This window comes from Polyergus mexicanus, unplaced genomic scaffold, assembly GCF_030449975.1.
Source record: "Polyergus mexicanus isolate NDT 795.1 unplaced genomic scaffold, iyPolMexi1.0 SCAF_7, whole genome shotgun sequence".
NCBI lineage: Eukaryota > Metazoa > Arthropoda > Insecta > Hymenoptera > Formicidae > Polyergus > Polyergus mexicanus.
The window spans coordinates 9,715,197-9,730,002 of NW_027223327.1; the positions used below are offsets into that span (position 1 = coordinate 9,715,197).

At 36.7% G+C, this 14,806-nt stretch overlaps 2 protein-coding genes across 6 annotated transcripts in view; one reads left to right on the forward strand and one right to left on the reverse strand.

The window, feature by feature from the left end:
- Nucleotides 1-856: 856 nt before the first annotated feature.
- On the forward strand, nt 857-5,090 carry LOC138935214 (trypsin-1). Its single transcript, XM_070299663.1, has 8 exons — nt 857-1,035; nt 1,649-1,788; nt 1,875-2,005; nt 2,067-2,161; nt 2,524-2,833; nt 3,460-3,704; nt 4,270-4,430; nt 4,693-5,090. Exons 1-8 carry the CDS (start codon nt 936-938, stop codon nt 4,852-4,854), a joined length of 1,344 nt encoding a protein of 447 aa, XP_070155764.1. The 5' UTR covers nt 857-935; the 3' UTR covers nt 4,855-5,090.
- A 561-nt stretch (nt 5,091-5,651) lies between these two features.
- The window catches only part of LOC138935215 (atrial natriuretic peptide receptor 1), an 85,995-nt gene continuing 76,840 nt past the window's right edge, over nt 5,652-14,806 (reverse strand). For all 5 annotated transcript variants that reach the window (XM_070299668.1, XM_070299667.1, XM_070299665.1 and 2 more), the window contains 3 exons: nt 13,837-13,935; nt 9,746-9,837; nt 5,652-7,740 (listed from right to left, as the gene is read on the reverse strand). In XM_070299668.1, the coding sequence (XP_070155769.1) occupies nt 7,096-7,740; nt 9,746-9,837; nt 13,837-13,935 (836 nt within the window). In that variant the 3' untranslated portion in view covers nt 5,652-7,095. The remainder of the gene's footprint in view (nt 7,741-9,745; nt 9,838-13,836; nt 13,936-14,806) is intronic.

The following is a 14,806-nucleotide window of genomic DNA, read 5'->3' on the forward strand; positions in this document are numbered from 1 at the left end:
ATTCACGGCTCGTTCATCGCGCTCCTTTTATCATATTCTTTGGATCCCGCTCTCCTTCTCTGGCTCGCGAGATCCTGCCGCAACGCGGGGTTTGCGTTATTGAGCGTTTAATGAAACGTCAAACGGAATCGAATATTTCTCGAGTTACCGGCCGTCCATTTCGTCGCTTCGACAAATATATGCGCCGGAATATTCGCATGAATCGATCCTTGCTCGTGCGTAATTTCTCCTCCGACCTCTACTTCCACTCTTTTTCGAAATAATTTCTGATCCGTGACCTTACTCTATGTGGCAATTAGGCCATTAACGTAATGGATTTATTGAATGATCGGCCGAAAACGGTGTCGAATCGATAAAGCGGCACAACGCTAAAAAAACACTTTTAGTAATTTGACACGGCGAATGTTAAAACGAGTGAGAAATATCGCTCGATAATCACAAACAAATTTTAATTAAACGTCCACTATATTTCAATCATAAGACACTTATTAATTTGCAAATTTGTAAAATTATTTTTCTCTCTCTCCTCTCTCCTCTCTCTCTCTCTCTCTCTCTCTCTCTCTCTCTTTCTCTTTCTCTTTCTCTTTCAGCCTATAATAATAAATTTTTTTAACGAAAAATTATTCTTCTACAGATATGTTGGAAAGTAATTAATTTATTACGTTCTATATAATAGCAGGGAAAATATAATACTGATATTATCATTTCTCTTCGTTCTTGCAATCCGTAAGAATAATTCTTCAAACGCCTAATGGAAGACATTCAGTTTGAAGAAACGTTTGCTGGGTTCCATATATTACAGGCGTGTACGTATATAAGTGACGGCTTTCCGTATTCGATGTCATTGTCCGTTCTCTGCTCGAGGCTGTCTAAAAAGCTGTCGTCGCGTTCTCGCTATTGTCATTCAAGAAGATCCAAAGTCGACGCTAATTTAAATGCGGACGTTTACCGATGTCTATCAATTTGTGCTACTCTCTTTATTGTGCATCCTTCAATATCACCGATGCCTTTCCTTCGATTTCGAAAACGCTGCAGGTAAGCATTGTTGTATGTTAAATGCAATATTCTAGTTTTCCTCTTTATTGTAAATTAAAAAATATGAATAAATTTTACCTTCAAGCTTAAACTTCAAATTAAGCAATATCTCTTGTATAATTTAAATATGTAAATAGTAACGTATTAGTAAAAATAAATATTATTTTACGTTGACGTAACATAAGATTTAGATTTTTATTATATTTGTGATATTTTTTTACAAACTATAAAACATATTAATATGTGTGCGTTATATCGAGATATCTATAAAATTAGTGATTAATATGCTCGTGAGCGTAACATTTTTCAAAGATGCATTAAATGTCAATGCATTACCGCAAATAAGGATAATAGACAATCATCAATTATTGTGAGTCGCGGTTGAACGACAAATCGAGATCCGTTTTACGTTTGAAAAATCTTAGAAGGCGTATTTCCTTCAACGGAAATAGCCGAATCGTGTTATACTGATAATATATCTCCCGGACGCTCTATCCTCGATGGTCCTCATTAAATTTCGTTATGTATCAAATGTATTCACACACGTATATACGCAGCGACGCAAACGATTTATCAATCTGTCGATGCATATGATGCATCCCGTATTTCTTAGATCCGACGATAGTGGGGAACCGGAAATGGCAGGCACATCCTTTGCATCAAAACCTGTTCCGATTTCCGGAAAGCATTTCCCATTCGTACTTTCGCGGCAAACGATTTATCAATCTGGGTCCCGGAACTTTAAGTAAACAGGTGCGTTATCCCGATATTATTTATAAACTCGGAAAAAAGGGAGAAAAGCGGTATTTATTAAATAATAATAATTAATTTTTTCCTAGAAAATCTATCAAGCTTGCATCACGCCGGGCAATCAAAGCGGTCACTGCAAACATTTCAGCGGATGCGTCCTTGAAGAGTTCCGCTTGAACTATGCCCGATTTATGGATCATATGTGCATAATTGAACAGACGTAAGCTAACAATGTACTTCATGCACCGATCGTTCTCGTATTAATGTTTTCCTCGTCGCAGGTACATCGGTGTGTGTTGTCCGGATAGAGTCGTGACATCCCGATCGGATAAAACCTTCGACGATGATTTAGCCAGCGTGTTACCAGCGATAGCAAGTGCGTATAATTCCACAATTACATAAATCAATTGTTGAAATTAATATTACAATTTATTCATTATAATTCAGTCGAAAATAAAGATTCTCTTCTCACGTAGATATATGACAGTAATGGCGAAAAATAATTTTCTTTAAATTTAATCACGCGGTATATTTTTACGCAAGATTTACTCGCGATAAGTGCCTTTATCGATTATCTAATGTGTTTCAATGGAAACGCAGCACACATGCCCCCTCTCGATAAATATTACAGCCTATCACACACACCTGTCAACGCTCACGACACCCGCGTGTTTGCGTACGTGAGTGTAATATATATATATATATATATATATTCGAAATTTTTCACTTTTCTCGTAGATCTCGACGACGACAAGGAAGAGTGGGACGAAAACGAGGACGAGAATGGGACATCTGCCGAGGACAAGGACGCAATTTCGCGGAAAAACGCGACTTTGGACGATATTAAAGAACCGACGAGAAAAGCACGAAGACCAAGAGGATGCGGCACAACTACGAAAACGAAAATTAGAATCGCGGGTGGCCAGCCAGCTGATCCTAAAGAATGGCCGTGGATGGCGGCTCTTCTTCGACAAGGCGCGATTCAGTTTTGTGGAGGTGTACTGATTACTGATAGGCATGTTCTTACCGCGGCGCATTGTGTTTACAGGTAAACTATATTGTGTAATCCCTTGCAACACAAAATCGAATGGGTCTATAAAAATGTCGCGAATTAGAGGGTTAATATTATTTCAATTTAAAAGTGTGAAATAGTGTGTGAAAAAAAGTGTGTGTTTAAAATCTTTTTTCAATATTTAATATACATCAGTATTTGAGCGCATACATTTTCTATTATTTTCTTATCATAAAATATTAAATATTTTGCTATTTCAATATTTTTTTCTGTGTATATATATATATATATATATATATATATATATATATATATATATATAAATTTTATAAATTATGGTTCTGAATTAAAAAAATTATAGTAAAAATGGAAATGAAAAATGAAACTTTTGTTACGAGACATTTACGTTCTCGCACCTCAAAGTTTAAACGCGATTATGATTCAGATGATATTTCACAGGCATAAGATATTCATATTCTCGCGGCTCCGACGTCTGGCGATGATCGCGCTTAGACTTTATAATGTTTCCAGCATGCCGGCACAGTTATACCTTTTGTTCCAAGACTGCGTAACGTGTAATATACGCGCGGCATCCGTTTCGCGTAACCATGAAATGAACAGTTACGCGAATTACAGTTATCTCGCGTGTGCCGTTGTTTTAGGTACAAACCGCGTGACATCACGGTGAGACTCGGTGAATACGATTTCACCAAATCCGAGGAGACACGTGCATTGGATTTCATGGTTTCGGAGATACGGATACACAGGGATTTCAAGTTAAACACTTACGAGAACGACATCGCCATTATTAAGATAAATCGACCCACTGCGTTTAATAGCTACATCTGGCCCATCTGCCTCCCGCCCGTTCAACAATCCTTCGAGAATAAGAACGCCATCGTTACAGGTCGGAAATATATATTATGTCTTAAATTCAAAAAAGCTATGTGCGCTAAATTATTGATTTTTCTATTTAGATTGTATGCTTTTATAAATTTGCAGAAAACAGATTCTATTTTTTATTTTATTTTACGTTACAGCAGAGATGTTATTTCTTAGATATTGCATTAGATGAAATTTATTTATGCTGCATTATTCATCCCATCGCTCTGTGCATATTTCTTGTAATTGTAGCTGCAAACTTATCACAAAACAACTCCTTTTCTTTCATCTCTGCTATTATAGAGTTGGAAAATGTAGTATAATCGAGGAAGAGATAATTTCTCGTACAAAAATAAGTCGAAAATATAGAACAAAAATTTTCAATTTTTTTTCTAAAGCCAATTTTATTAAAAACAAAATCTTGAAAAAAAATTTTCTCTGCATTTTATTTCTGCAAGAGGAGAAATCACCTCCCTTTTCCATATTTGTCACGATTCGTCTTGAATAAATAACGCGATACGTAAGAGAACGTAAAATAAATAGATTATTCTTGTAACTTTTATTTTATTTTTTTTTTTTTAATCTACTAGGGTGGGGCACGCAATATTACGGAGGACCTGCTAGTACAGTGTTGATGGAGGTCGCAGTGCCGGTATGGCCTCAAGAAAGATGCGTTCGCAGCTTCACACAAGGGATCTCGAATACTACCTTGTGCGCCGGCGCTTACGAGGGTGGTCGCGACGCCTGTCAAGTGAGACGATGATTTATTCACTATAAGCAAAGTGGCGAACGCGAAAAATCGCGGCGATGAAATGTTAAAACGTGCATTAATCCGTGAAAGTCTTTATCCTTAATGGATATCCCTCCCGCTCCCCTCCCCCTCCCCATTTCCAAGGGGAAAGGAGATACGTCAATATTTTAAGATAGCTTATACATAAGATGGATACGCGTTTTAAAAAATAGATCTATACATAATACATTACCCCCAGAGTCGAATAAGTCTCTTCTTTCAGGGTGACTCGGGTGGTCCGTTGCTACATCAACTCGGTAACGGCAGGTGGGTCAACATCGGAATAGTATCCTGGGGAATCCGTTGCGGTGAACCTGGATTCCCGGGAATATATACCCGCGTGAGCTCTTACCTGGATTGGATATTCGCGAACGCAGTATTTTGAACGTCATACGATATTCCCGGTCTTTCCCCGTCCCCCCGCTGCTCTCTCGTGTGTACCAAAGATTTTTTCTAGCTGTTTATATCTAAAGATTTTTTTATCGCGCTTTTACGATATGACGTGTCCAATAAAAACTGTCTATTAAAATAATTGTTTTCTTTCAATTACGATGCAACGTAACGCAAAAAGTGTATAACGTTAATAAGTTACACGGAGGGAACAAGCTAATCGGAGTTGTTTTTTTTTTTTTTTTTTTTTTTTTTTGAAAACGATTAAACTTTATTTCCGGAATATTTCATTGGTACATCGTTAAAAGAGAGATTGACACAGATAGAATTTCACTCTTCACGATGCCATCGTACTCGCGAATGCGAATGTAAATGCTGTTCCTTTCTCTCACCTCGTATCGCCACATACCGTGTTTACAACAGGGCAACCGCGAAAAATCACCAACTATCTGCATCGTTCGTCCATACATTAAACACATGTATGCAACTGCGACCGCATGTGCATATATCTACTCTCTTATATGTGTACGTATGTTTGTATTTGTATTTGTGTCGCGCAGATATATGCACTCGCATTCTCGCTATTATTTTTCAGACACGTCATAGACTCGTTTCGCCAGAGGCCCAGCCTCCGTTCGCTACGAGCGGCTCTAAACATCGATGTTAGCTACTGGTAACTTTTTGCTTTCTTGCAGTCATATACATCTATATACATACATACATACATACATATATATATATATATATATATATATATATATATATATATATATATATATCTAATGTCATAACATATACATGTATTTGTATGTGTATACATATATATCTCTTTTTTTCTCTTATATATTTATATATAACACTTTGCGTGTATGTACGTTTGTATGTGTGTATGTAATAAGTTCGGAATTCTCTGTATCGTGTTTCGCTCTGTAAGCACGTGCGCATTACGAACGATAATATTTATTATAATGAATATGCAACGACAAACACACTATGGCTGATCTACGTGCCTCGTGATACTTGTTTGTGATCCGCGATCGTAGACAAATGTCGAAAAAGATCAAAATCATTTCGATAGAAAAAAATAGAAAAAATATATTACAAGAAGCTTACACACAAATACTTCCATAATAAGTATATAGATAAGATCGAAAAAATTCACCGTTCGTTTATACGATCAATCTCGGATCAACATCGATAAATTACAACTTTAGGTCCAATTATTATTTCTCTGTCCCGTTCTAAATAATTGTAATAATAAAAAAATCGACAAAAAATATTTAATCATATTTAATATTTAATATTCTTGTTCTTGATAATATTCTAGTTCTTGAAATCTTAAAAAAAAAAAAAAAAAAAGTGAATTTAGAGTCGCGTATGTTCGTGATTTTGTTTAATTCGGCAGGGATCGATCGCAGCTAATACGAGAAATTTGCTGCCAAATTAAGCCCATATTGCATTTTACGTGTCGTTGCATATGAATCGCATTTTCGTCAAATGTTTCTTTCAGTTTGAATAATTAAAACGCATACGTGACCGGTAATAATACTGTGTTCATATGGAAAAGACCATAAGTACCTTCGGCAAAAACATACGATCGATCGTGTATCCCTCTATAATTCATTGCTCCTTCTTCAAGTTTTTCTCTGCTCAAATTCGAGTTTTCGCTGTCCATCCTTACATACGATCTGATAACCATCGTCGAGACAGTTATGTTTGTCCTAAATTGCGCTAATTGTTATCTTTGTAAAATTTGGTTCCGTAATACCTTGTAGGAAGAGATGACTTTCTGCGAATCTGGAGTTGGTCCTTGACTCCGTAGAGCCTCGTCAGCTATTATTAACATCTATTATTAATAACGTGAATAATATGTCGAAAGTAAATGTTCTACCAATTGATTAACTAGAATTCTGATTCAACAAATACTTTTCGGGAAGCCAGAAAATTAATTAACGCAAGAGAAACGCGTGATAAATCTGATCGAACGATAAATAACTATTGCCTCGAAGAGATTTCATTCTCGAAACGCAGAAGCTGAGTCCTGACAACCTTAAAAGTCCTTCGTTTTTATCCTCTAACAAATCCGTTGCTTTCGTCTAATCTTTTTCTCACGAGTATCGATCAAACAAAATTCTCATCGATGCGTCCAAGTATCGATCTCAAGCTCGCGGTATCTTTCCAAGATTCGATAACTGATAAAGCGGATGTGTCACCGATAAAAGACAATTTAAGAGAGCTAAACCCTGGGAATGGCACCCGCGGGTAGAAGGAGCGGCGCGTTGGGACCACTCTCGGTGTGATTTGGCATACTCTCGGCCGTTGGATAGACCTGGTGCACGGAGTTATTCGCGTTCGACGAACCATTCGATCGGTTGCGAGACGGTGAGGAGTTGCCGACGACAGTCCGCGACGCGATCGTCGATTTCGGCGCGCCGTTTCCAGTCATAGCGAGACCGCAAGCGGGATTCATGGCCATTGCGGTTTTCTGCTGAAGCTGATTCGGAGCAACAGACGATGGATTAACTTGGGCCGGGCCTTGACCCCGTGGTTGAACCGTTAAACCCGAGTGCTGCGATTCTTGCGGTCTCTGCTGACCCGGATGCCCCTGCTGTCGCGACTCCTGATTCCTCGACTGAATCGATTGTTGCTGCTGAGCCGGATACTGCTGGTCCGATTGACCTTGAAATTTATGCTGACCAGTGGGTGGAAGCGCGCGTTGCTCCACTTGCTTCGGCTGCGTCATCTGAATTTGCGCGGTGATGGCGGGAGGTTGATCCTGCAGAGTCGATATCTGGTTAAATGTCGTGGGATTCGCCTGTTGCACGTTGTTATTCGTCGGTTTCTCGCCTATTAGCCAGTAAGTAGTCATGGGGCCTTTACCCTGCGGATGTTGACAAAAACGAGGGATTATTTCGAGAGTCGAAGCGATCAAATCTTGTATTGTACAATCGAAAAATCAAATAGAATATTTTGCCTAATTTATCTATATAACGTTTGTATTATTCCGATATTTTTTCTCTTATACATTATAAAGATAAATCAAGTAAAAAAACTCATGTAATTCTACAAATCTATTAACACAAAATATAAAACAATTAGATGTGACAAAAATCACTCTGTACTACAGTCGTAAAAGCTGAAGATTAAAAACTATAGCGCGTAAAATATATATGCGTAGTTCCAAAGATTTAATTAAGATCATGCTTTGGTAAAGTTCAATGTAACAGAACTATTATCGCTTCGTTACACGATGGCGATCAGCGAATGCGTTTAACTCGGTTACGCTCCTGAATATTCAAACGAGCGACAACGTATATTACCCGATCGTACGTGGCACTTGAATTTTAATCTCGGCAGGCAAACTCAATGTACGTACACGCGAATTGCCGAGCCAAGTTTCTGCCGGGGTTCTCTTACTAATTAATTATCATACTTGCACCGCAGCCATTCTCTCTCTCCCTCTCTTTCTCTTTTCTCTCTCTCTCTCTCTCTCTCTCTCTCTCTCTTTCTCTCTCTCTTTCTCTCTCTCACCGTGAGCGCTGAACTTTGATCCGAATTACACGGTAAACGATTCAATCGTGTCTCCGTCTGTCATCATCAGTGTCTGTGCTCAAGCAGTTATATTTAATCGATCGTCTAATGACAAGCGACACGAGGTTTCACGGTCGCACGACCGAGTAATCACAAACCGATCGCATAATTCTCGGCTCGCCCGTAATAGCGGCAGTTAACGCCGTCTACGTGAAGATTAACGAGATCGCGCGATTCGACGTAATAGTCGTATTTCTAAAATCCGTTACGTGTTTATCGTATTATCCATTTTGTCGCGACGATGGCATGGACGGGCGAAGCAATTTCAGTGATGCCGAAATAACTGCCGTTGGTTTACGCGCGTCTATGCGAATTATTCTCTTCCGGGAAAACGGGAGAGACAGAATATACCTGCGGACAACAGGCGGTTCCCGATACGACATGTGTTTATTGAGCGAGGATATAACGCGCTCGGTTACGATACAACATCTGTGAATACGTTCCATATATCTGAAACGAGCAACCGCGTCGGACATAGTTTGCAATTGCGCGATTTACAATTCCTGTGACTCCGGGGATTGCGATTGCCGAAGTTGAGAAAGTCAAGTCCCTCGTCGAAAGAGCATTTGCTTACATAACACATTCGAAATTGAGATAAAACTTTGAAACTATCAACGTAACAATAATTAGAAAAATAAAAAATATTAAATTCGACGCCGCTTCGTTTAACGATGCATAAATATATTTAACGAAGATAAAATATATAACATAAAATAGAAAGAAACTATATAATTTATAATAAATATAATTATGAAACATGAAATTAATTAGAGAAATATCTTAAACAGTTACAGTATAACGAAGCACTTGAAGTCATTGCAAGACGTATACTTGAAAGATACAAGTATCCGTCATTAAATTAATGGAATATAAAGAACATCGCGGGTATACCTATTCCATTGAGAGACACCATTATCACTCGGCTGTAAAAGTAAAAAATTTGCGCAAAATATTTCATATCCCGATCCGCGAGATAAAACATCGTAACCGTGGCGCTCGCGTAATAATCACCCCGGATCCATCTTCCTGCCGCGAAACGCCAATCGCGAAAGCCACCCTCCACCCTCATCGTCATTCTGACGTTTGCGGCACGAGAGACGAGAGACTCAGCAATCCCGCTTGACGCGTTTTATCTCGACTACGACTTGCGCGGCCTCCTCTTCTCGTTCGTCCCCAAGGAAGTAAACGATAGGTTGGGCTTGCGAGATAAGAAGCCGAGCGAGTAGATATATATCGATGTACGTTGATCTCTCGAGGAAATTGAGAAATATCCACAATATGAAACGAGAACGTACCTTTAATATGACTTCTCCTCTGCAGACGAGTTCGAATGTGCCAAAAGTATCCAAAATTTCCTTTGTCTTTGGGCTGACGTGAATCTTTAAAGCTGTCGCAGAGAAAGGAAAACGATATCTTTTACGCACGTCACTTATAACCCTTATAATCTTCTTACAACGCTAACTGGGACACTCTTCTTTGATATCAGGAGAGTAGTTATCGAGGGAAATAAAGTCAATCAAAGAACGTTAGGTAATTGCTTTGCAAGATACTGACAATGAATAATTCCTTTTAAAAGCTTTTACTTTAAATAATATATCTTATTTGTGGTTAAAAGATATTATATCTTTAGATATTTTAATCTCTCTAAAAACGTTGACTTAATATTATTGTATTTAGGTCCATCCAATTTCGATGAAAGGCCGCACTATGCCCTTTTCCCACCGTGGATATCAATACTTCAAATGGTGAAACATGATATTTGACAACTGGCGGGCATGAGAATAAAAAAAAAAAAAAAATAATAATAAATTTCGTCAGCTTGAAATTCGCTTTCAAGGCAGCTTTTCAAAATAACTGCACGTAACGCGAATAAGCTTTGAACCGATCGCTTCCAGTGATAGTGCACTTTGTAGGCGACTGGATGTATCCACGTAGTTTCAACACAGCGTACAATAGCGCGAGTTTCATTTGATGCTCGCGCAAGTGTTCCGTGGTTACATCATTTTCTATGTTATTGGATTACAACTATAGAATGTTTCAGAAACGTTTATTTTAATTTTAAATGCCTATCTTTATTTTTAAAATCAATTTTATTTGTAATCGATATATCAAATATTTAATATGATTATCGAGTTTTAAAAGATCCAAGAGAAAGGTCCTTTTTGAGAACAAAAATTCTAAAAAAAACGATTATTATCATAATGCTTTACTCTTGACTTGCTCTTAATTTTTATCTGTAAATTAAACCGTGAGGGAAAGAACGCACTCACAAATATTCCGCCAAAAGCCACTCCGCGAGGAATAACGTTCATCAAAATTTCAAATAGCAAAAAGCATACTGCAATATCGCAAAAAATTCTGTGCGTAAATTTCGAGTAATTTACGCTAAAAAATAGGAGCTCGTTTTTCCCTTCGACGAGAGCGCGGAAAGAACAAAAAATTATTTATTATTCGGAAAAAATTCCAACTTTTAATAATTATGTAAACAAGAGAAGCGCGAAATGTCTATTTGTATTCTGAGTGACAAAGCTGAGCTGTCATATTACCGCTCCTTCATTAATTTTTTACGATCTGACGTAAACTTTATAAGACTAGCACGACTAGATTTATTTTGACGCGTCGATGAACAACCAATGCGTAAAGATGAGAAGGGAAAATTTTAAATCCTTTGACGCGTAAACTTCATATATCTTGACTACCAATTAACTTTCCGTTGTCATCAGCAATTTCGCTCGCATGCTTTTTTATACGATTAAAGTTGATCAAAAATTATGATATGAGAATCAAATAGGTCGATATTGGCAATCTCCTTTCCAGCAAGGAAAGCGAGGAACATATTCAAGTCATTCATTAAAATTAAAAAAAAACTTGCTAGATGAGTCTCATCGAATTTATAAAGAGCTTTGTCTTTTTCTAATTTCAATAAAGTTTTATATGAATTTTATGTAGCAAACGCGCTAACGAGTAATTTAATTTAAAAGTTAAAAGAGAAATAAATTGTTGAATTAAAAAGAGAAACTTCATTTTTTCAGAAGTTTAAATTGAATAATTTATCCGATTCTTCGTATAATTTTTTAATATTTTAACAACAACGATATGCGAGAGAAATCAGGACAATTTTTTTCGAATCTTAAGTTTGCTGATCATAAGATGTTATTGGTATAAAGAGCGTAAGAAGCAATTCGAACTGATCGCGAATAACCTAACTAGATAAATAAATCGGCGCCTTCTCTCGAGCTGGTCGCCCAGAGAGAACTTTTAATTTAAAGCGATAATAAAATTATGTGCGCGCTGATCGAAACTTCCGTCGTTAGCGAACTCGATGCGCAAGTTCGATTACGATACAGCCGACGGCCATAGCGCGGACGATCGCAAATATGCTAATCCGATAGACGTAATTTTCGTATGATCTCCTCTATTTCTGGAGTAACCTGATTGCGTTTTCTACAAAAACAGAAATTATAGAATGGCTACACGATAAACAATAGCGCGCTCTAAATCCTTCATTTTAAATCAGTTACATATAACTTTATTACAGCGGATTACGATGTTACGCGATGTAATACGTCAATTATTTGGCATAATAAGTATTCCGTGCTGCGTAAATGAAACGATAATTGATTAAGTGCATAAATGAATGATAATTGATTAAATATGTGTATTTAATATAACAGCGATATATTACGCTTGAACATGTTGCTATATAATTAATCAATAAACGATTTAACATATCAATAATACGAAGACTCGTTGATATGTGAAATGCTGTTTAAAATCTCTGGAAAATTGGAGAATAATATTTTATATATATATATATAAAACCAACTATATATATATAGTTGGAAAAAATTATATAAAGAAACATTATTTATGCTTTCATAAATGTTTTCGTAAGTGGATGATTTTAAAGCTATGCTGGATTCTGTTTTAACGTACAGGGATTTTACAAATATAATTTTTTAGAGATGTGACGTTTACAGAGTTTCATATCTCAAATCTTTCTACATTATTATGTATGTAGAATATAAACACATCTTATATATATATATATATATATACGCGATCTTGCTTTCAAATTTTAACTGGGCTTATGCATAAGTAAAATTTCCAGAATAGTTAAATACAGATTTTATTTATTAAATCACTGCATTAGAATTCTAAAAAAAAAATAGGATTTATTTAAACTCAAATTAAGATTAAGATTAAAATAAATCAACAAAAAGTAAAGCATTTTTAATAATAGCTCTTCCAAACTTTAATTTTTGTAAAAATCTCTTAATTTTCTTTCTAAAGAAAATAAAATAAACAATAAGATATATTATTTAAATGCTGTTTATTCTCAGAAAGTCCTCTTTCAATCTTTTATAATCAATCTCTTTCAATTACGTAAAAAAAATCGATCGGTTTATGATAAAATCCACGTTTCCGCGACAACTGTAGTTGTAATCGAATAAACTGTTTGTTTCTGTAAACACAATAATACACGATGCCTGAAAAATTGTCACGTTCGCTTCGTGTTTGAACGCGTATTCGACGATCAGCATTTGCAGAAAAAAAAAGAGAAAAAAAAATTGAAAACAAAAAAAAAGAAATATCGTGAAACCCGTTGTTATGCAATCTATCGGCCGGAAACTCTCTGTAACATGCGTGATATAATTCTCGCAACGCACACAAAACGTGCTATATGAAGAAACTCGATAAACAGCCGCGTGGCGCCTTGCGATGCGTCCTTGCCTCGACGCCGGCACTTAGAGATCCTTGCGAGGGAGAATCGCCGCCTACGCGGCATTAAGCGGTACACCATATATACTCGTGTATGTCTCGTGAGCGTGTCGATAAACAGAATTCAGCGTACAATCAATTTCATTGTCGCGTGTTATCCCCCGTTGAGCGGCGATCGAAATCATTGTTGCCAATTCGATTGAAAAATTACTCCGAATTACTAGATAGTCATCGTTAAGCAGATGTTCAAAATGGATCGATCTCTCTTAATAAAGAGCCATTAATAAGTTTAAAATATTAACAATGTCTAATATCGATCAAAAAATTCAGAATTATAATCGTCGAATATACTAAAACATCGATATGTATATCTTTAACGATTATACAGGAATCGCTACCGGAAGGGTTAGCATGTGGTTATGGCTAATCAATACTTATGGTTGCGCTTACAGCTGAAAATGAGGTAACCACGAGGTCGGATCTCTATGGGAACACTTGAATCAGGGTCGATTTTCTCTTAAGCGACGACCTTGCTCTCTTGCGTCACCGCACCTGTACTTCTCCCCCTTTAATTACCGTACACATCTATAATTTTGTACCTTCACATTTTCCCTATTACAATCCCCGGTGTCTCATTCGAGAGAATGACTGAGCTGTTAATTACCTTCTCCGTTACTTTCCATCCTGGAGGCTGTGTTGACAGTGTCACCGAACAGGCAGTATCTAGGCATCTTAAGACCCACCACACCGGCCACGCATGGTCCTGTAAGCAAACGCGTGTACGACCCGCCACCATACGTCTTACGTCAATCTTACTTCCGACGTTACATCAGGAAGACAGACACGTGGATTCGGAAAAAGAAATATAAAAATATCTGAAAAAATTCTTCTTTTTTCAGTCTCTCTACCATTTAAAACAGAATCTAATCTTACAGATCCCTTGGAAAAAAGATTTTGTAAAACAAGTATATTTTAAGTATCATTTAACCATATATTTTGATTTCTTTTGATCGTTAGCATATTTTGGAAAAATATTTTTTTATCATGTTTCGCTTCCTAAAAATAATGAAAAGATTAATTCGTCATATTTATTGATCATTAAAAAAATTTAACGAGCTATTATTTTCTCGAATGGTTGTTCACTAGGGAATATGAAAGCAACGTTGCATCCTAAGTACATTTAAAAAATAATTAGCTTCGTCAATTATAGATAACCGTCTGAGGTTAATAAAATCATACAGAATCGCATTTTCTCTCGAAAACAGCGTAATCTAACAATAAGTTTCACACGATCTAGAAAGATGTTTGGAAAACGAGGTGACATTCGCAGGAAATGCGATCTCATCGAGAAAAATTTTAGAGAAAACTTTAGAGAGTGTCTGAGAAATAGAGACTTTCGTCACGTCATAATGTTCCAAGGATGAATTCTCAAGAGTCATGCCGTGAATTCGAAAATTAATAAAAATAGAATTTGCAAAACGCAATGATGTTGTTTATCGGGAAACACAATCCTTCATTCTTTCGTAGCGGCAGATGTAGCTGTCAACTTTTTAACAAATCCATTTCCACATTGTTTCAATCACACATCAAACATTGTTTACAATGAAAATAAATTCGTAAAAATATTTCTGTTG

Coding starts and splice junctions, on each gene's coding strand:
- LOC138935214 (XM_070299663.1), top strand. CDS start 936: ATGCGGACGTTTACCGATGTCTATCAATTTGTGCTACTCTCTTTATTG. Junction 2,162..2,523: donor CGTGTTACCAGCGATAGCAA/GTGCGTATAATT, acceptor CTTTTCTCGTAG/ATCTCGACGACGACAAGGAA. Junction 3,705..4,269: donor TAAGAACGCCATCGTTACAG/GTCGGAAATATA, acceptor TTAATCTACTAG/GGTGGGGCACGCAATATTAC.